The following is a 21,490-nucleotide window of genomic DNA, read 5'->3' on the forward strand; positions in this document are numbered from 1 at the left end:
AAGTTGCCTTTGCCCTAGGCTGAGTGCAGGCTCCCTGGCTTCTCTGAAAAAGGGCCATTGCCCAAAAAATGGGAAGAGGCAAATATTGTGGCCAGGAGGTCAGTGCCCTGCAGGCAGTGGCAGCCTCTGGTGACATGGTAAGTTCCTGGCTGCTGACACCCAGGGTCTGAGCTGCCATGGAGCATTTCAGAGCTTTAGGGGTGCTGTAGACTCAGGTGGGACCATAAACACAACTTACCTCCCTTCTGTCTGGCTTTAAACAGGTTTAAAGCCAATTTAAGCACGGGTTACCTGCTTTGAGACCTGCCTGGCTGGCAAACTGATGCCACCACACCATTAGCCATGGCTCCGTGAAATGCTGCACCCAGCAGCTGGGATGCCCTTCATCCCCTCTCCTTTGGGCTGGAGCTTTTGGCCAGGACTTGTGGGTCTCCAGGGATTCATGGAGACAGCGTTGGCTCTGGCCAGGGTTCCCATCCTGGCACTGGCTCCAGAGCCCTGGCTGCAGTCAGCAGGTGAAGGGTGTCCTTGAAGGTCTCCTCCTTCTGTCCTCTGTGCAATCAGAGCTGGTGTTCATCACAAACAGGGAAAACAGAGTTGTTTTCCATTTCCTCTCCCCCCCCTTTCCTTTCCAAGTGTTTGTGGCCAAGGACAGCAGAGCTTCAGGACAGCTTCTGTCCATCACAGATCAAAGCTTCGCTTGCCCCTGCCCAGGCCCTCCTGACACTTGGGTTCCCCCAAATGGTTTGTTTGTTTCTTTGTTTGTTTTTTAAATCAATGTGGGCTTTATAGCACTTTACATTTAATTGCATGCTCTTTACTCCAATGTGTAACCGAATGCCTGGAATGGATGAACCACTAATGGAGAAGTCTCCTCAAGGTGCTTCATCATTTTATCAGGCCATGTTACCTCACTTTTAGTAGTGGCATAATAGTCCTGATAAGCGGACTTTATCCATTTATTTCCTTCTGGAAGCAGGAGGACATGTCTAAATGATCAGAAATGTCTTGCATAGCCAGGGCAAACAGGTCCAGTACCAGGGAAATCTTCATGGAAGAGCTGGGAACTTCAGTCAAACCCTGAGCCCATTTCATTTCAGGGGCTCTGTGTGTGCCTGTCCCAGTGTTAAGGTCTGAAGTTTCCCTGAAACATCTAAAGATGTGTTTTATTGGAGGAAAACTTCAAATACACTGATACTGGTGACACCAGCCCTGTTTTGAACGTGATGAGGATGTTCCTGCTGAGTCCTCTGGGCACTTGCAGCCCAGCCTGGCTGTCCCAAACCCACAGACATCTTTAAGTGTATGATGGGGGGTTTTAATCTGGAAAAATCTGTTTACTTTCTGCCTGCTCACAGCAAGGCAGAGATGGCCAAACGCAAGCAGGGAAGTTTAAAGGGTCAGCACACAAACCAGCTGCTCATGAGGCCATAAAAAAGCTTTTTGCACCTTTGCCCAGGACAGAGGCAATGCCTTTGTCAGGCATTAAGTAATACCTCAGTCCCCTTGTTTTTCCGACCTCCTCCTGACATTTTTTTCTTGAGGTTTAGTTACTTAATCTGTGATGAAATATAAAGCAAAGTTCTCCACGCTTATGCTCAGGAGAAGGACTTTGTTTACAGTTTCAGCTGCTTCTTAGCTCATTGACCACGTAGGTTTAATTTTAATAGAGCTCTTGCATTTGAAATCTCATCCTAGGCTAGTATTACAAGAGGAAAAAAAATCTCCTTTAATAGATACAAGGCAAGTTTGCAAATTGTGTTACAGATATATTTTTCTCTTTCTTTTTCTTCTTTTTTTTTTTTTTTTTTTTTTTTTTTTTTTTTTTTTTTTTAAATATCAATAAATCACTGGAAATCCTTGTTGTGACTGAAGGAGGACACATAACGTGTTCTTCTGGTGACTACTTCCAGCTCCAAAGGGTTGCTTCCTTGCTCAACCCATCCCTGCTGGTGTTTTCCCATCAGTAAGATGTTCTGTAACAATTTGATAGATAGATCATCTAACCAAAGGTGCTGGTGGCCCAAAGTGTTCACCTTTTTGCACTGAGAGGCTCAGCACTGGTAACAGCAGCAGGGCGGGTTTTCAGCAAATTGATTGCAGACTGGAATGGTTTTGGGTTTTTTTGTTTCTTTGCAAAAAGTTATCTGTACCTGGTGCTCATTTTTATACTTCAGTTTATGCAGAACTTAAAGCTTTTCCAGTGGGAAGGTGTTTCGTTTGCATTAAAAAAAAAAAACAAACCAAACAACTCCCAACCAATACCCAGCAACATGTATTTTGCTGCATGCAAACTTCCAGTTTGGTATTAAATCTTTTTTTGGAACAGGCATAAAGTAACCCTTTGAAACGTGCCAGGAAATTGGGCAATGTGGATGGGCTGCTGTCATCTTTTGGGTCCTCTCTGCTGCATCAGGTGGGCTCCAAGCAGCAGCCCTGGGGACACCCACGGGGTGTGTGGGCTCCTGAACTTGCTGTGCCCTGCAGGTAGTTTGGAAAAGCACTGGGACTGCCCGAGGCTGGGGAGCTGCTGGTGTGTCCTTGAGCAAGCTGGCAAACCAAACCTCCCAAACCTGCCTCATCCTCCTGCTTGGGCATGAGGAGCCTGAGCAGTGCATGTAGGAGGGGGAGCAGAAATCCAGTGAAGCACTTCAGCAAGTCCCCAGTTGAGGTTTAAGCAGTCCTGCTGGATTTATGCTTTTTAAGGTAAATTTAAAAATTTTAAAATTTTAAAATTTTTAAGGTAAATTAATAATTAATTATACAAAATTAAACATCTTTCATGGGCAGGGGGAGGGGAGGCACGCCACAAAACTTGGGGGGAGTGGGTGGGTAGTTTAGGAGGCTTTTGTTTTCATCTTGCATGGTAATGAAAGCCACCTGCCCCTGTGCTAGGGGTGAGGTTGGCTGCAGCACCTCTCCTCTGCTCCTGGCTGCAGGCTTGGGTTTTGGGAAGGCTGAAGTGGTGTTTAACTTCAGGGTGGTGGCCTAGAGGTCACTGTGGGTCTGTGGAAGCTGAGCCAAGCTTCTAGGAAGAGTTCCTGTCTGTCTGTCTGTCTGTCTCCATCCACCTCTCTGATAAGAGCTCTCAGCAAAGCCAAGGTCTTGCCTCGGTCGCTTTGCTCTGCTCCCTGGTGTCCATCTGGAAAGGAGTTGCTGTTGAGCAGTTCTACATCCATCCCTCCAAGGTTTTCACAGCAATTGTACGAGTTCCAGCTGCCCCTTTTCAGCCTCACGTGTGTTGAGGCAGCCTGGGAACTCATGGGTGAAGCAAAATGAGGCCGTGGTTGCGTCCTGAGCTGCTTGGCACCAGTGAGAGCTGTGAGAAGCTCTTTGGGCTGCAGATTATTTACCCAAAACAGAGTCAAGCCAGCAAGAGCAGCATTTGCAGAGCCTGGGCACCACGATGGCAACAGGACATTTGTCTGTCTAGGTCTGGGGTTCTCCTGCCATGGAAATACAGCACAGGCCCTAAAAGCTGCCAGAGGACGACGTCTGCAGCAAGGAGCAGGGCTCTGCCGCACGCACACCAGGCTGGGATGGGCAGCCTGATGGAATTAATTGTTCATTCTGCTGCCACAAGGACATTCTGCCTGTCTGTGTTTTCTTTCCTGCTGCTGTAACACAGAGCTCTGAGAAACATCGCTTTCCCCAAAATCCTTGGAAAAAGCCCTGAAAGATGCTGCTCTGTGTGCTCTCTGGCTGAGAAGAGAGGTTTGCTTTGCCCTGCTGCCAGGCTGGAGGGGGTGCAGACAATGGCTGAGCAGCTTTGATCCCCTTGGGTGAACTTCAGATGGAGCAAATAGCATTTCAGGAACATCTTTTTCTCTTGAGGCTCCCATCCCTCTGTCCAACATGTCTGGTGATGGGAGATTGGCTGTAGCTCAGCACCAGCACTGACAGATCCCACCACAAGTGAGAACCCGGAGCCAAAGATGATTTGATTTGTTCTGAGGTGTGCTGGGGAAATCCTGTAAATGCTGGGAAATGAGCTGGCACTTTGAGTAACAAGAGTTTTGCTTTAGGAGGATGTCTCTCCTCTAGACACATGGATAGATCCATGCTCAGCACCACCTGTGTCCAGGCAGGACTGTCCCTGCTCTCTTGTACAGCCAAGCAGGAAGGACTGAAGATGAATGCCTGATGGAAGGGGCAGAACTGGGAGAAAAAAACAGCCCTTGGTGCTTTGTAGCCTGGTGCCTTAAAAACCCAATTTTTTCTGCTTTCCTAGAGCCTCCTGCAGGTATCAGACATAGGGAAGTGGTGCAAAATATTTGAGATGCTGTTTCAGCTCAGCATGGAGATCCGAGTGTCCCAGCAAACTGAAGTCTGTAATAAAGATTTATTAACCAGCTTATTTTCTGTTGAGGTGTCCTCATGTTGCTAGGCAGGGGGAAAATTGCTTTAAGGGCTAACCAGCATTTTCTAAGGGTGGGTTTTGCAGAAAATTCAGCTTCATAATGTGTCCTCTTAAAAAAACGGAGTGGGTGAAAGCAGCAGCAATCAGAACAGCTGAGTCAGCAGCAGGCAATCCCTCCTGGACTGGACAAATCCATACTCGCTCACAACAAAGTCTCCCTCCAACTTCTGTTTAGTGTATATTTCTGTGATCTGGTTTCCAAGTGCTGCTGTTGCAGAGCCTGAAGGCCACTCAGGGGCACACCTTGGACCTGGAGACACAGCAGCACCTGGGTGTGGGGTACAACTCACGCTGGTTTTAGGAGGCTGGATTTCTGTGCTTTGAAATGCAGCACATTGAAACCTCGTCGCTCTAAAATCTGTCTTTTTTTTATTTTTCCCTCTTGTGATTTTACCAGGCTAATGAGGTGACTGACAGTGCTTACATGGGCTCAGAGAGCACCTACAGCGAGTGCGAAACCTTCACGGATGAAGACACCAGCACCCTGGTACAGCACGAGATGCACGACGAAGTGGAGACAGACAGTGCCATCGACTCCACCGTGCACTCAGAGTTCACAGATCCCATCGAGGAGCCTGAGCATGGGTGAGTGGAGAGAGCCAGGAGCAAAACTCACCATGGGGGGGCAGGAAACTCTGTCAAACTGGGAGCAAACGAGGACCAAAGGAGATGCAGCCCGAGGATTTAAAAATAAAGTGGGCTGAGTCTGTCTTGCTGAAACTGGTTGGTTTCTTCTTTGTATTTGTAACTTCATGCAAGACCAAAATAGCTCTTCTGTAAGAATAAGAATAATAATAATAATTAGACTGCACCATGTGTAGGCTGTTTTGGAGCACAGCCTGGTGATATCTTTGAATTAATCGTTGCTTGCCTTGGGAGAACTTCTGTACCCTCATTAGCATCTTTAACCTCTAAAATAACTTCTCAGATGATCCAAACACCTGAAATACTTGCAGTTTTTCATCTATCACTTAAGCCAGAAACACAACATGTAATTTTCAAGTCAGGAGGGGAACTCATCCTCCTGTTTTTCCTAAACACACAAGTGCCCTTTGATGTGCAACTGCCTCCTGTAATAACTAGTTTGAAACTTGTGCCTGAAGCACAGAAGTGTGAGCTAAAATCTTTGTCCCCCTGTCTAAAACACTGCTGGTGAAACTGCTCCTGGGCCTGCTTCCTTTCCTAGATTTTGCAGGAAAAGATGATTTTTTGGGGGGTGAAACTAAGATGCTGGGAAGCCCGGAAAGGGAATAACTCCTTTAGTAGTGACCCAGTGCTGAAACCTCTGGAACTGTCATTGCTGAAGGTTTGCCAAGGCACAGGATTATTTTTTTACCCATCCAAAACCATCCCATCCAGGCCTAGTGCTCTGGTGAGTACTTATAGTTCCTGGTGCTTTTAGAAAGCACCTCCCACCCAAACCCCCACCTGGGGACATCAGAGATGCAGGGAGCCACCAGTGCCACTGGGTGCTCAGCACCGGGGCTTAAAGGGTGCTGTGGATTAGGGAAGAAATGGGATTATCTGGCTGGGCTCTCCTCGCCTGAGTGTGTTCAGCTCAGTGACAGTTAAATCAGGATATAATCAGTTGCTGAACCGAGCAGGAGGTCTCCAGAGAGGGACCATGGCAGCCTGCGTGCGCTCTCGTCCTCTGGGGAAAATGACATGCCTCGGATTCACCTGCCTGTAGGTACAAACTACTTTGCTTGAGAATGTTGTGTTGTGTTTTGTTCTTTTAAGATTAGGTTGTTCTGGAGGCTTCTTTTCTAGTCCCAGCGTGGGCGTGGGAAGGTTGGGTGTCCTTTGGGTGCTGTGTCCCAGCTCAGTGGTGCTAAAAGTGTGCAGATTCCAGGGAGCCAAAAAAAACAAAATCAAGGAAAAAGTTCGTGTGGCTTCAAGATTTGGAAGGAAACCTCTGGAAGTCTTATTTCCAAGTTGCTGAGGGTTGGTTTTGATGCCATCAAACCCTGGGCAAGACGAGAGTTTTACACCTCTAGTGCTCAGACCTTTTCCAGGGGATGGTCAGTAAGTACAATCCAACCAGGGTGCTGATGGACTGAATCAAACCTTCCACACTACTTTTAGTGGCTGTTAAAGCTCAACATAGTTTAGATGGTTTGAGCTTAAGCGGTTCTTTAGGCTGTGTATAGTAAAGATTAGGTGGATTCTGGATTTCCAAACTGCCAGAGCCTCCAGTAGGTGATTATGAAATACTCCTACTATTTATTACCCGCAGCATCCCTGGCTGAGGGCTTCCAGGTGCCTGATCAGATCAGCTCCTGTAACAGTGCTTGTCAAACCACAGCCCCAGATTTAAAGATTTGGGGTAGGTTTTTTTTAAAGTTAAAACTTGCAACCCCTGCTTTCTATTCCTGGGCAGGGGTCTGTGGAGTGCAGCCTCTGCCTCGTCGTTGGGAATTTTTATTTCTCAGCTGCAGCAATAACAGTGCCCAAGGAAGATGTGCAGATGCCTACAAGCTGGAATGGACTTGTCTGTGGTTAAACAGGGAGCTGCTGCTGTTTCAGCTGAAGGCTTGACATGTTTTTTATTACCAGGATAAGGGCAAATCCTGCAGATGGTACAGGTTTTTGTCATAAATGGCTTATCTGTAATCTTTTTTTCTTTCTGGTGTTGTACAGCTATCTACTTACACACCCATTTTCCCTCTCCTAGGATGTGGATGAAAATGGGGGCATATGATGAAATGAGAGTTGCAATTTTTTTTCTTTTTTTTTAACCATTTATTCTAGAAGGAGAGCAGTACTAGTCCACCCAGAACCCTGTGGCTCATAGCCACGTGGGCTGCTACCCCAGCTGGATTCTTACAAACCCCCTCTGCCTGTTCCCCCCCCCCCCAGCTTAATTTTAAAACCTCTGCAGTCATATCATAGATTCAGAGAAATGTTTGGTTTGGAAGGGACCTTAAAGCTCATCCAGTCCCAACCCCCTGCCATGGGCAGGGACACCTCCCACCAGCCCAGGTTGCTCCAAGCCCCATCCAACCCGGAGCCTTCAACACTGCCAGGGATGGGGCAGCCACAGCTTCTGGGGGCAACCTGGACCAGGGACTCAGCACCCTCACAACAAAGAATTTCTCCCTCAGATCTCATCTCATTCTCCCCTCTTCCAGTCTGAAACCCTTCCCCCCTCACCCCATCCCTCCAGGCCCTTGTCTGAAGTCCCTCCCCAGCTTTCCTGGAGCCCCTTCAGGCACTGGAAGGTGCTCTAAGGTCTCCCCATTGCAGCCTTCTCTTCTCCAGGCTGAACACCCCCAACTCTCACCCTGTCTTCTTCATATGAGCTTGCTCTCTGTGCCTTGGGTCCTCTCCTGTAGATGCTCTGGCTTTGCAGCAGTAAAATCTCCTTTTCCCCAGCTCTGCCAGCTGCCTGCCAGTCCCTGTGCCACCACCAGCCAGGCAGATGAGGTCAGTGCCAGAACCTTTGGGTAGGAGCTTCATGAGCTTTGGAATGTAATGTTTGAAGTCTACCAGGCAGCAGCTGGACTTGTGGATTTGACAAGTGGGGAGGGATTTCTGTTTGTTTAATTTTTCAGAGCTGTTTGCAGCCCATGGGGTGAAAGGAGGGTGGCAGTAATGGCAATAATTCTTCTTGTGTGCTTTTTCAAGCCCACTTTTTTTTCTTGCTCTTGGACTTGCTCCAACAGCTCTGTGTCCTTCTTGTGTTGGGGGCCCCAGAACTGGGCACAGTCCTGGACAGGAAGGTCATCCAGGAGTGGGCACATGGTGCTGTGATGGCTTCACTTCATAAAGCACTGAGTCCTTCAAAAGATACTCAGAGAAACTGAGTTCTGACCTGAGCTGTGTCCCCTCCCAAGCAGGGGACATCCTAGGAACTATGCTGTGTTCTGGGTTTAGACTGAGGGCTCTGGATCTGGTGTTAAAAACACCACCCAGATGGTCAGAGCACGTGCAGTGTTTCCCAGCAGGAGCAGGGAAGGGGCCCCTTCCTCTTGCCAGGGGTCCGTGGTTTGCCTGCAAACCTCTGGGATTTGTGTCACGGAGGGAGGGGACAATGACAGAATTAAACCCCGGTGCTGGGTTCCTGATAGGATTACCCAGCAACCAGCAAGTGTGAGCCCAGCACATAGGCTGGCAATGGAACTCAAAAGGTATTTAAGAGGATTTGGGACACACCGAGCATTTTCTCTGAAGTGCTTTTGGTTGTGCCCGTGTCCCGGGTGGGTTTGCAGCCCCCCACCCGGGGTGCTGTCCTGGTGAGTTTCACTGCCACCAAACCCTCTACTGAGGGTGCCAGGGGACTTTGTGTGGAAAACCAGGGGAAAATTAAATCGCTCCAAACTCCCTGGTGGTGCCTGGGCTGCCCCTTGGATGTTCCCAGCAGAGGAGAAATTGCACCCTAAGGAACACTTCCTTCCCTAGAAGCGTCCAAGGCCAGGTTGGATGAGGCCTTGTGCAACCTGGGCTGGTGGGAGATCTCTCTGCCTGTGCAGGGGGTTGGATCTTGTTGTTCTTTAAGGTCCCCTCCAACCCAAACTGGTCTGTGATTCCATAGGAGCTGCCGAAGGGTGGGACGTGGCTTGGGAACAGCATTGGACACTGTTGGGAAGGCTGCTCGTGGCCACCCTCTGACATCTTCCTCTGCTCCTGCAGATCCCATCCACACGACCTGCCCCTGGGCTCAGACCTCAGCCACTCCATCGTGACAGTCATCAGCAGAGAGGAGCATTTTGAGGATTATGGAGAAGGGAATGAAGCAGATTTGTTCCCAGACCGCTTGTGTAACGGGGAAGGCAGCTTCAATGGCTCCTCCTTCCTCTCACCCAGGTAAGGCTCTGTGCTGGTTTCACCCTGTTCACTTGCTTGGTGTCCTCACCTTGGCTTTATGTGGGGGAGAGTTGTTCCCTTTGGCTTTGCACACCAGTCAGCCTGCAACAGGAATAAAGTTTGGATACAACCGGATAATGGGTTATGAAGTGGAAGAGGAGTTGCCAGCCCCGGTCTGGCCTTTCCCTCAGCAGTGCCCACCCTGCATCCAAGGGCACTACTGCCCAGCAGCAGCTGGAAGAACATTTCATGTATCCAGCATCACATTCTCACCCCTGTCAGGGATGGAGATCCTCGTGGAATCTTCCAATAGAGAAAACCACTGTGCAGCTTTACCTCTGGTCTTGTTGGATGACTTTTTTTTCCTTCCCTCTCTCTCTCTCTCTCTCTCTCATGCTTGTGGTTTTGGCTTTGATATGATGCTTGGTTGGATTTGCACAAGCTGTGGCAGTCAAAGAGATGTGTCTGAATCCAGGAATATGATGGTTCTCCAGCCTGTGCAGGGTGAACTGAGGAGCTGGTGTGACAATACCAAACCCATCAGTATTTAATTCCAAAGGGAAAGATATAAAAATCCAGTGCTGCATCCCACAAAGGCTCTGTGATGACAATGACACTGGGGACCTGTTCCTCCATCAGGAAGGGTGGGAGCAGTCCCTGCCAGCCACACACTTGTGCTGAAGATAAGAACATACTTTTTTCCTTTGGGGTAATTCATGTTTGTGACTGTGCAGAAGCATTATAAACCTGCCCTAACTTTTCTTTTTTTTTTTTTCTTTTGCCATCTGCCTGTTTTCTGCCAGCTTCCCAAAACCCTTTGTAGAGTTTGGGCAGTTCTGGTTGCACAGGGAAGAGGTGCTGTCACATCTCCACGTCTGCAGGTTGGGGCTGACTTTCTTTCTTGCTGATGCAGCAGCAGTTTTGAAGATGTGAACTTAACCCACACTAAGAGAGTGTTGCTGTAAAGCAACCCTAACCATTTGCTTTGGGAAACCAGCACTCCAGGTGGGACAGCCTGTAGGGACAGGTCCACCTCACTCGTCCAGCCTGCTCCTTTGGTGGCACTGTGCAGGGACACCAAGTCCAGCTGTCTGCACTGGTGCTGCAGCACAGCGAGTGCTCTCAGGTAAAAAACACCCTTGGTGTTGGTTTTGAGTTTCTCCTTGAGGGTGTGCCTCCACCCAGCAGGCAAGAAAATACTCAGCTATAAAGGAGCTTTGAAATCAGTTCAACTTTTTCTTGACCATTACTCTGGAGCTTCCAGGTTGCCTACACTCCCAACATTCAAATCCTGCTCTGTCAGGGCATCCTCTTACCTCTCCTGCTCTCTCTTTGGATCTTATCCAGGAGATCATGCTCTGCAGCATCTTTCTTCTGCCGGGAGGGGCTCACTCGGCACGTGGCCACGCTGCTCCTGGTGGCTGATGCTGCAGACTCTCTGCTGGGGCTTGCTGGGGTGAAGATAAACCCTGCAAAACCTCCCGAGCAAAGAATGTGGGTCTGTTTGAAACAGGATTTCCTCATGCCTCTCAGGTCTAGCCCTTACCTCGGATTGCTGCTGTGTGTGTGAAGGTCCTCAGCTGCTCGCTCTCTGAGGTTGTGCTGGGTTTCTGAACAAAGCCACACCAAAGCTTTTAAATGTAGTTTAAGTGTAGCTCAAAGAGCTACAGGAAAGAACTGGAAAAAAGCGAAAAAAACCACCAAAAAACTCCCCCAACACACACATTAGAGAACTCCAGGCTGAATTTTTCTTGCTGTGGTTTTAATACAGGGAGCACTACGGCTTCTAAAAGGCTGCAGCACCATGCACACTTTCCATGTTACAAGTCTCCAGATGGGAATAACGTTGACAACATTTTCCTGCCACAGCTCTAGATCTTCACCAGAGGAGGAGCACAGGAACCACATTCCTTCAGGGAGTGCTGTAGGGTGTTGGGCTTTCCTGCTTAGTCCTTGTGTATTTGTCTTCACCACTGCTCCTCCTGCCCTGCCACCTCTTCCTTGGCACCTCCATCATGTGGGAGAAGCAACACCAGCGAGGAGATGGATGGTAACTGAAAGGCAAAGCTCCTCACACGCAGCAACTGCCCGAGGGGCTGTGTCTGTAGGCACCTGCCTGCTGTGGAAGATGAATTTTCCCTCCAGGAGGTGGAGGGAGGAGGCAGAAGGGGCCGTGGCTGGCGCAGGGGTGGAGGCCCCAGGGCTCGATGTGCTCTGGCTCTCGCCCACGCGACGGGCGAGCACCCAAGGTGGTGGCTGGAGGCCAAGTTACCTGCACACACCCCAGGCTGGCCTCGGGCTTCTCATCTCTGCTTCTTTCCCCCCTCCTGGTTTCATGACTGAAGGTTTGGGGTTCACACCTCAGCCCGGGGAGCAGGTCCTGCCCAAGGGTGAGGAGGAGGCACTGAGCCACAGCCAGGGCAGGGGCATCTCCTCTGCCAGGTGCCACAGAGCTGCTGTCGCCTTCCTACCCTGCAGAGCCTGAGCACCTCTGCTTGCCTGCTGCTGGGTAAGGATAGTCCCAGCTCCAAACTTGCTCAAAAGGGTAGGGGGAACTTTATTTTATCTTTTTCCAGGTGTGGGTAAAGATGAGCAGTTTTGTGTTTACTGGTGTCCAGTGCCGTGTTCTGAGGAGGCTTGGAATACTGTACAGACAGCACAAACTCAGAGGCCTGACCCTGGGGGTGGCTGGGCTGCCTGCACCCCCCTGCCACCAAAAAACCCATCAGTGAGGGGTTGTAGAAAGATCCTGAGCCAGGGGACCCCCCCCGGGGTGTCCCGAGCTCTCAGCATCTCCTGGGCCAGGACTCATTGGTGTGGATCTGTATCACAGGGCTGACTGGCCCTTTCTGATGCCTTTTGGTTTGAAGCTTGCTTCTGTTTGCTCACACCTTGACCTGTCTTTCTTATTGAACTGCTTTGTTTTTTCACCATTAACCCTTCTTTTATTGAAGTCCATGGCTTCCAGAAGCATGTTTTCCCACAGAAAAAGGATTTGTGGCCCATATTTGGCCCCAGACTTAACACAAGACTCTGCTATTCAGAAGCCCTTGGTCAAACTTGGTCCTGTCAGGTGCGGGGCACATCTCCCTGGTTTGGCAGGTGTTGGTGAAGGTCTCAGCGTCTCAGCAGGTTTAGGTTGGTTTCCACACCAGCAGCTGAAAATGAAATGCAGTTTGCACCCCCCAGCTCCAGACTGTTCAAGTCCTGCAGGACCCCCATGTCCCCTGGCCAAACCACGTTCCCTACAAGGTGTCCAAGCTGCTGCCTCAGCTTCCAGAGGCTTCACTTTGTGGGGGACAGCAGTTGGACCACAACCACCTTCCCAAAGGGGAGCTCTTCAGGATGAAAATCTGGTTTCATGCATTGCAATCAGAGGGTCAGCAGAGCACACCTGTGCTGGTTTTAAATTGTCCCCTTCCCTTTGTGGGGTTCCTCCACAAGAACTGGTTGCCACAGGAGTGGCATTGAAAACATGATTTACAGCAACTCCATACTGGCTGCAAGTTGGCTTCTAAAATCAAGGGAAGGAGGTGACCCAGTCTGCCCTCAGGTTTTAAATTGCAAGTCTTGTATCTCACCCTCCAAAAAAAAAAAACCCCTAAAACCTCACCTGCCCCAATGTACCCTCAGCTTGTGGAAGCCACGGACACGATTCCAGCCCTGTCTGTTCTGTCCTGTTGAAATGATCCTTGTGATTTCTCTAGCACCAACCCGCTCGCTGCGAAACTGCACAGCATTCTCGCAGATGAAGCATTTGAGTTTTACTGTAGCCAGTGCCACAAACAAATCAACCGCCTCGAGGATCTTTCTGCTCGCCTGAATGATCTTGAAATGAATAGGTAATTGGGCTTGTGTCTGGCTGGTTCAGTGTTGGGGGTGATGCTCTGGAAGGGAAAACTCTCCTTGTCTCCACCAGTTTCACTGGTGCCTTGCTCAGGTCCTGGTTGGGAAAGGGGATGGAGAGGGGGAAAGGGATGGATTACACCAAAGGAGATGAACATCTTCAGGAGGTAAAGGGGATAAGGACATTATGGAGGGTGAGCAGATGTTTCCTTTAATGTGAGCCACAGAGGCTGGCAGACAGTGAGAGCTTTCCCTTCTCCTCTGGGCAGCCTCTTTGCATGTCCTGCAGAGTGGTGGGTGCTTCTTCATGCTCTGAGCACTGCACTGGGACTTGGAACTCCGAGGTGGTTGTGTACAGCATTTCTGTCACCAAAGGAAGGACTGCCAGGTCTTCTGGCTGCTGATACCCAGCCTGAGCTGCTGGTTCAGCCTGGAAGCCCATCCTCCCACTATAGCAGTAACCTGAAAACATTACAGAATCATGGAATGGCTGGGTTGGAAGGGACCTTAAACTCATCCAGTCCCAACCCCCTGCCATGGGCAGGGACACCTCCCACCAGCCCAGGTTGCTCCAAGCCCCATCCAACCTGAGGCCTTCAACACTGCCAGGGATGGGGCAGCCACAGCTTCTGGGGGCAACCTGGACCAGGGACTCAGCACCCTCACAACAAAGAATTTCTCCCTCAGATCTCATCTCATTCTCGCCTCTGCTGGTCTGAAACCCTTCCCCCCTCATCCCATCCCTCCAGGCCCTTGTCCCGAGTCCCTCCCCAGCTTTCCTGGAGCCCCTTCAGGCACTGGAAGGTGCTCTAAGGTCTCCCCATTGCAGCCTTCTCTTCTCCAGGCTGAACACCCCCAACTCTCACCCTGTCTTCTTCATATGAGCTTGCTCTCTGTGCCTTGGGTCCTCTCCTGTAGATGCTCTGGCTTTGCAGCAGTAAAATCTCCTTTTCCCCAGCTCTGCCAGCTGCCTGCCAGTCCCTGTGCCACCACCAGCCAGGCAGATGAGGTCAGTGCCAGAACCTTTGGGTAGGAGCTTCATGAGCTTTGGAATGTAATGTTTGAAGTCTACCAGGCAGCAGCTGGACTTGTGGATTTGACAAGTGGGGAGGGATTTCTGTTTGTTTAATTTTTCAGAGCTGTTTGCAGCCCATGGGGTGAAAGGAGGGTAATGGCAATAATTCTTCTTGTGTGCTTTTTCAAGCCCACTTTTTGGTCACGCTCTTGGTCTCTGTCCTCTACAGGGACAGTGTGACAAGGGAGCTCTCCTGGGCTACAGAGCTATGGGAAGGGAACTGGAAAACTAATGGGAATTTGGCCTTAATTTTTTAACGGAAAAAGTTCTTCTCTCCCTCTATCTTTCTTGGGTTGCCTTTGCTGTTGGAGGCCTTTGAGGTCAGTAATGAGTCTCAGGTGATGCATTTATTAAGAGGAACACAAGATTTTTGTGACTATGCCAGTAGTCCCACTCCATTTCAGGCTCTTCTAACCAAATTTCTCTGCAAAGCTGAACTTAACACCTCAGAGCCCCCTGTGCTGGCTGGGATTTCCAGAGCAGGTTTCCCATGGCACTGTGGTGGGAATTCCATGGTTCCTTTGGGCTCAGGGTGTGTAGTTATGGTTCCTCCATCTATGTTCAGAGTTCCCCATGTACTCTGGGGAAATTTGCTCCCAGTGCCCCTTGCACAATACCCAGTAGAAGGGGCATCATCCAAGGTGGTGAGGACATGAGAGATGTCCCCGTGCAGCACATGAGATGTGGCAGGTCCTGTTTGCTGCCAGCATCACCAGCAGCACAAAGCCCTCAGTGCAAGGAGACAAGCCCTAGGCTGTAGGCAAAAGGAGCAGCAGAAACTGGACCAAAACCTGGGCCAAGTAGCCTGAAGGGCTTTGCTCCGGCGGATGGGATGAAGCCCAAGCCACCATCCTACAGCCTCACACTTAAAACCTGTGGATGTTTATGGAACACTTTACGTGTGGGAGAAGCTGGGAAGTCTGGTCCTGGCATCAGGGCACAACTGCCCAGACCGATGGCATGGGAAGGGAGGGAAGGAATCCTCTAGGAGCTTGGGCTGAACCAGTTCCATAAGAGCCCGTTTTGTTTTGGTGCCCTTGAAGGTGCTGTGGTGTGGCTCATCCCCTCTGGAGCTCCCCATGGGTGCCAGAGCTGCCCTCCCATAAGCTGTTTGCAGAGGAAAATATTTTTTCTCCCTCCAGTGCTGGGGCCATACGTGACTGGTTACAATTCCTGGCAGCCATGGGGGGCCTGAACTCCTCCCCCCGGGTGGGTGCCAAGTGGCCTTGAAGCCTGGCCAGCAGCTGCTCTTGAGCTCCTTGGAAATGGGGAAGTTGAGGATGCACTTTTGACACGAGGTCTGGTAACCCTGACAACAACCTGTGGTTGGTCATTGTTTTATTTTTATTTTTTTAAAGAAAGAAAATTGTCCTGAGCTATTTTTAAATCTTCCTTCTAAGAACTATTGGGATTGTTGCAGGAATGGACTCCCAAGTGATTTCTTTCTTTTTTTTTTTTTTTCTCCCCTCTTTAAACCAAGCCAAACACCAGGGAATGTGATTGCTGCCTCTCCTCTGGGGCTAGACCTGTGTTTGCTGCCATCCTTCAGTGACAATTTAGTGTCAGTGCTGTGGCCCAGTGGCATCTGTTTGACAGCAGCTTGTGTTCTTGTGTTTGGGTGGACGGGGAGGAGTGAGATCCAAGGAGTGTGCAGCTGCATCCGTCACCCCTGAGGACTGGAAGGAGCACACTAGCACCGTGCCTGAAAAAGGATTATTTTTATTTTTTTTTTAATTCTTTTTCTCCTTGGCTGGCTGTACCCTGGGTCTTACTGGGCCTCAGCTAAACCCTGACCGCTGTGGCATGGTGGCAGCTGCCTGGGATGTCTGTGAAGCCAGGGGGTGTGATCTCTGTGGGTTATCTGTGCAAAAAGAGCTCCTTCCCCTCCCCGGCGGCTCTAATAGCCTTAAAACCCAGAAAGGGACACGGTCAACAGCTCCTAAAACCTCTGAGCTACCATGTAGGCATCAAGCTCTGGGTGACCCAAAGCCAAAGAGTGGGAACAATCTCTGTGAGCAGCAGCAGTCAGCGTGCAGAAGGCTGGAAGTGCCCCTCTGCAGGGAGGAGATGAGCCCTGTGCCCCAGCCCCTGCATGTACGTAGCCTGGGGTGTTGGGGGGTGTAGCTCAGGGTGCTGCAGACACCCCCAAAAGCCTCCCTTCTATTATTAGCCCTTTCTGTGGGGGTCAGCTTTCAGGCTAGGGGTGGAGGGGTGAGATTTGCTGGGGGGTTGTTCCCTTGGGTGCTGCTAGGGGAGCAATTCCCTCTCCTGCCTCCCTGCAGTGCTTGCCATGGCAGGGGCTGTGCCCCTGGCTGCTCACAGCTTCCCCTTTCCCTTATTCTCCACTCTCAGCTTTCCTAACTCTTTCCTGTTTTGTTTTTTTTCCCTTCCTTTTTTTTTTTTACAGCCCAAATAAAAGACTCTCAAGCAAGAAAGTGGCAAGGTAAGCTCCCCCTCCCAGTACTGCCCAGTGAGAGGGGTGTCTGGGCTGGCTGCCAGGGAAAGTTGGAGAAATAAGAGTGGGATGTGTTGCTTTAGTACTGGGGAAAAGCAGGTTTTGTTCTGGCAATAGCTGGGTTTTGGAAATGGGGGTTTCTGATTTGTGCAGGCAGCTGGAGTCTGGGGCCAGCCTGCTGTTTTTCCAGGACAGGAGGTCTGGAAGGGAAGGAGACTCTAGAAGGGCATGTCCCTCTGGACAGCTTGGCTGGGCTGTCTCCTCCCCAGTGACACCATGGTGGGTCTCTAGAAGACCAGACCAGTCTGTACAGCCACTCGGAAGGTTTTCTCCAGCACCCCAAAACAGTCAGCCCCCTTAGACAACTCTCCTGGTTCTGATTTTCTGTGCTCAGGGTGATCCTCAGCACTTTGTAGGACCAACTCTCCCTGCTTGGTCCCGGGTAAGTTCCTGGGGGGCAGCTGCAAGTAACCCCAGCCTGGAGCTTAACTCTGTCCTGTAGGACCATCTCACATGGCACCAGTGTCCCTTTCCTGGTGGGCATTTTTAACCCTGAGTGCAAAGGGGACGCTGCAAAGCATTTTCTGTATGACTGGGGCAGGGGGTCCATCACCTCTCGAGGACTCCTGGTTCTCATCTTTCCTTTTCCAGCTTTACCATCCTTCCTGTTCCCATGTCATCATGCTTTTAAGAATATCCTGAGACACTTACCTTAGCTGTCCTGCCAGGTCTGCTCCTTTCAGGAGGGCATTGGCTTGTTTTCTCCTTGTTTCTGAGCAGAGCAAGGAGGAATCAGCCCCTGGAGCTGGGTGATGCTGGTCCCCCCTGTCCACCCCCGGTGCTCACCCCAGCATCTTCTATACTCCCCTTTCTCCTGGCTGGGCTCTCACACCTTTCCTTTCTCCAGTTTTCCTGCAGTCAGCAAGTCTCCCCTGGCATGATTTTCCCTCCTGGAAAGGAAACAGTCCTTGATATTACATTTCCTAATTCCGGTCATCTTAACTTTCTAAATCTTTGTTAAAAACACTGGCAGGAAAGAAGGGTGATGGGAGCAGCTTGTCCCCAGGTTTCCTGTTTTATGACTAGTGTTTGTCCCGTGTGTAGCAAAGCAAATTTAAGGAGGATTTGAGTTGAACTTTTGGGAATGGAGATGCCCTGGCCGATGGGGGACTGAGTCCTCGCAGCCCTTTGCCATCTGCAAGATGATCCTCTGAGAATTGTGGTCTGCAGTAAATATTGGTTAGTTCAAGAGCAGTCACCTTTAGTTAGTGATAACAAGCAAGATAACAGGGGATTGCTGCAGAATAGAGCCAGATCCTTAAGATGAGCTCAAAGAAAGCCTTTTGATACAGATATTGTAATTACTGAATAATACCCAAACGTTTGCTTTTAGGAAATTGATTTTATTTTGGTAAGGGCTCTTGATTTTTGTTATCCAGGTTGTGCCAAGAAATCTAAGTTGCTTAAGCCCTCTTGTGTTTGGCATGATTTAAATGACAAATGTGCCCCAGACTCTAAATATATACCCAGGGTGAGGATGCAAAATAAAGTTGGAACTCAGCTGAGCCCTCTTCAGTAAATGCCAGTTATGCTTCATGAATATTTGCACGAGCAGACTGTGCAGCAGGGTGAATTTGAGAGCCCACATTACAAATTCCAAGGGAAAAAAAAACACAAAACCAAAACAGAAGTTCAAAGAGACCTCTGTGGTTTTCTTGTTCACCTCGAGCCCAAAGCAGCCCTGGCTTCAAAGGGTGCTCCTCCTTGGAGCTGCAGTGGAAGAGCAGGAGGGGTTTTCTCCAGGCAGCATCTGCCTGGGGTTCCCAGATCTGGAGTACAACAAGCTTCCCTTGTGGCAACAGGGATTTCTTGTGCCTCAGAGATGCTAACACAAGGATTTGGGCAGGGATCAGCCCCTCTGCAAGGTGGGGATGGCCTTGAGATGGCTGCAGAGCTGTGGACACCCATGTCACAAGGCATTGCTAATGATTAGCTCATTCTGGGCTGGGGCAGCAGGCATAGGGAGGTGGGTTGGGATGTTTTGCAACAGGTTCAGGGTTGGGTTTTTTTCTGCTCTCCTCCCTCTCCCCCTCCCTCCCCCACCCTACACCCACTGCCCCCCCACACAGACTTCTTACTGCCCTTATCAGCAGCTCAAGCTGAGTACTCTGTCCTCTGCTGGGCAATATCACGGCCTTGGTGGGTTCATCAAGAGAGAAAGTGAAAAGACTGAACTCTTATCTCTCCCCATTCCAAAGAGCAAGAACCAAACGATCCTGGGATGAAGTCCCAGCAGCCTGTGGCCACGTCCTCATCCTTGGGCCACCCACTAGCCCAACCCCTGAGCTTCAGGGCTTCTTGGGGCTTCTGGTGGTGAGGACCTGGCCCACTGCATCCTCTGCTGCAATTCCTGCAGCTCCAGAAGGAGCAGTGCTGTTAAATGCCCTTGGAAAAGGAGGTGGCAGCTGAGGGAGGGGGACAGGGGGCAGCCTCCTGGGCTCGCCATGCCCAGTGATGGTGGCTCTGATGGTGACCTTGCTGTGGGTTGGGGTGACTTGTCCCTTACAGACAATTGCACCAGACGAGCACACTGGCCGTGGGGGTGATGGAGGAGGCTTACAGGGACACTCTGGAGTGCACTGAAGAGGACATCACCGACAAGGTAAGAGCAGTGCTGTCTGTGCAGCACCTAAAGTGCTCCAACAGCCTCAGGCAGAAGTTGGGGTGAAGCTTCTCACCCTAATCTCTGGCTCAAAGCAGCCCTGGCTTCAGAGGCAGATGAGGCTGCTGATGGTTGGAGCTGCAGTGGAAGAGCAAGGTTTTTTTCTCCAGGCAGCATCCATGGAGGGGATGGAGGAGAGCTGGGTTGTGGAGGTCCTGTGTTGAGTCAGGAGGTGGCACTGGTGCCTTCTCCCTGGGCTGGAGATGTGCTGGAGATGTGGCTTCCCTCCAGCTCTCCGGGAGGAGGGGGGAGCTGCTCCCGGGCTGTAGTTTCACTTCTGCTTCACATGTTCTCAAATGAGCAAAATCGCCTTGATTCAAAGCAAGAACTTCCTTTCCTTGACACCCTCTTGCTGCTGCTGCTTGTGCCAGGAGGATGGAAAGCTGATCTGTGCTGGCCCTGATGGGTTTTACTGGGGTTACCAGAGAAGGATTGTAGGGCAAGATGGAGAAGGGCAAGAACAGGAGCACAGGAAAGCTTTTGTTTGAGCACCCCTAGCTACAAATTGTCTAGGGAAAACAGGAAGGGTAAAGCTGTGTGAGTAGGGTAGGCCTGTGTGAGTATTTGCTGCATTCCCAACCCCCCTTTTTAATCCTGGAATCACTAAGATTTTTTTTAAAAGAATTTAAAAATCAGCATTTTTGAAGCCTGAAAATTGAAGCACCGTTTCTGGAACCTTGGTTTCTGGTTTTAATAGACCTGCATATTGCTTGCCCTTTTCCCCAGCACATTTTGCAGATGTGCTCCTCATTGTCTCTGTCAGGTTTGTTTTTGTGCTGGGTATAAATGGGATTTTGGGGACTACAAACACTGTCCTACAGTCCCTCACCCACCCACACTCCTGCCAGGGTGGGAAGCAGAGGGGCACTCCCCACCCTCTTTGCTCTTCAAAGTTGTGCATGAGTTAGGGAAAGAGTTAAAAAGCAGATACAGCTGAAATAAACCCCTGAGAGGTACAGGGAGCTCTGGTGATCCAGCTGGCATCCTTCCAGACCTCCATGCAGGATTCTGTTGGTTGAGGGGCTAAAGAAAGGAGGGTGTGAAGAGTTTGTCCCCTGTTGTTGGTACATGGGAGATACCCAAAACTACCAAGTAAAGGTGGAAAGGGACATTTTAAAAGGATGCTTTAAGTAAAAGCATGGCTACTCAAGTCAGCCATCCCTTTTGAAGGAACAAGCCCCAAGGATGGCACCTGCAGCTGGGGCTGCCCTGTCTGGTGAGGAGTGGGATGCAGCTGGGAGTTGGCATGGGAGGGGTAACCAACAACCTTGGGATGCCCCAGAGCCAATGGGGAGCTCCTGCTCAGTGCCCTGGAGGTGGTGGGAGCTTGCTCCAGCACTTGGGGCCACTTTGTTTGTGGGTTTAAGCATGGTGGGGGGGGGGCTGATCCCTCCCTTCTCTCCTGACTCAGGTGGTCTTCCTGGAGAAGCGGGTGACGGAGCTGGAGAAGGACACGGCTGCCAATGGTGAGCAGCACAGCCGCCTCAAGCAGGAAAACCTGCAGCTTGTGCACAGGTAAGGGAGCAGACAAGCTTGTGCCATGCCCAAAATGCAGCTCAGCATCATTTGAGGTTCCTTCCCACCCTCCCCGGGGCGTGCTGCAGCCCCCGTGCCTTCCCCAGCACCGTGCAGGGAGGAGGCAGCAGCAGAGGAGGGAGAGGGACAGAAAATGGCAGGGAAGCTTCACAGGTCAGCCCTCACCCATCCCATCCTGGCAGGGGGTGGCTGTGTGAATCCCACCAGGGTCAGGGCATCCTGCTCCTGCTCTGCTGTGGCTCTGGAAAGTTCCCAGGAGGGCAGGAAACAGCTTGCAGATCAGCTGGGATAAATGGCAAACACCTCCTGGACGGTGTTCCCCTCAGATCCATGTAACTGTGACAGTGCTTTTTAGATCTTTTTTTTTAATATGCTTCTTATGAGCTTCCCTGTCCTATGGGTCCACCCTGGAAGGTCTCTGTGGAGCTCTGGAGGTGCAGAGGACCACAGAAGGGGATGTTTCTTGGAAAGCTTCCCTTTCAGGAAGGATATGTACAATATATATTTCATATTTACTCTGTGTGGACTCTTTCTGTCCCTTATTTCACCCCTTAGGGCTGGGTGGAAGGTACAGCAGGGTCCCTGCTACCCAGCTCTACCCTCCGCAAAGCCAACCTTGATCCTGTTGCT

At 50.5% G+C, this 21,490-nt stretch overlaps 1 protein-coding gene and 1 long non-coding RNA gene across 9 annotated transcripts in view; one reads left to right on the top strand and one right to left on the bottom strand.

Annotated features, from left to right (window-relative positions):
• Window positions 1–21,490, top strand: part of RAB11FIP3 (RAB11 family interacting protein 3) — a 69,239-nt gene that overhangs the window by 38,565 nt on the left and 9,184 nt on the right. For 6 of the 8 annotated variants that reach the window (XM_071761091.1, XM_071761090.1, XM_071761092.1 and 3 more), the window contains 6 exons: window positions 4,818–5,005; window positions 9,053–9,226; window positions 12,934–13,068; window positions 16,555–16,590; window positions 19,171–19,264; window positions 20,736–20,839. In XM_071761091.1, coding sequence (XP_071617192.1) covers window positions 4,818–5,005; window positions 9,053–9,226; window positions 12,934–13,068; window positions 16,555–16,590; window positions 19,171–19,264; window positions 20,736–20,839 — 731 coding nt within the window. The remainder of the gene's footprint in view (window positions 1–4,817; window positions 5,006–9,052; window positions 9,227–12,933; window positions 13,069–16,554; window positions 16,591–19,170; window positions 19,265–20,735; window positions 20,840–21,490) is intronic. The other 2 variants (XM_071761093.1, XM_071761098.1) reach the window with 1 other exon arrangement.
• On the bottom strand, window positions 9,314–17,573 carry LOC139804181 (uncharacterized). The gene is made up of 3 exons (XR_011729297.1): window positions 17,314–17,573; window positions 9,500–13,534; window positions 9,314–9,328 (listed from the first exon to the last, which is right to left on the bottom strand). It is a non-coding gene; the product is annotated as an uncharacterized lncRNA (long non-coding RNA).

This window comes from Heliangelus exortis, chromosome 17 (assembly GCF_036169615.1).
Source record: "Heliangelus exortis chromosome 17, bHelExo1.hap1, whole genome shotgun sequence".
Lineage (NCBI taxonomy): Eukaryota > Metazoa > Chordata > Aves > Apodiformes > Trochilidae > Heliangelus > Heliangelus exortis.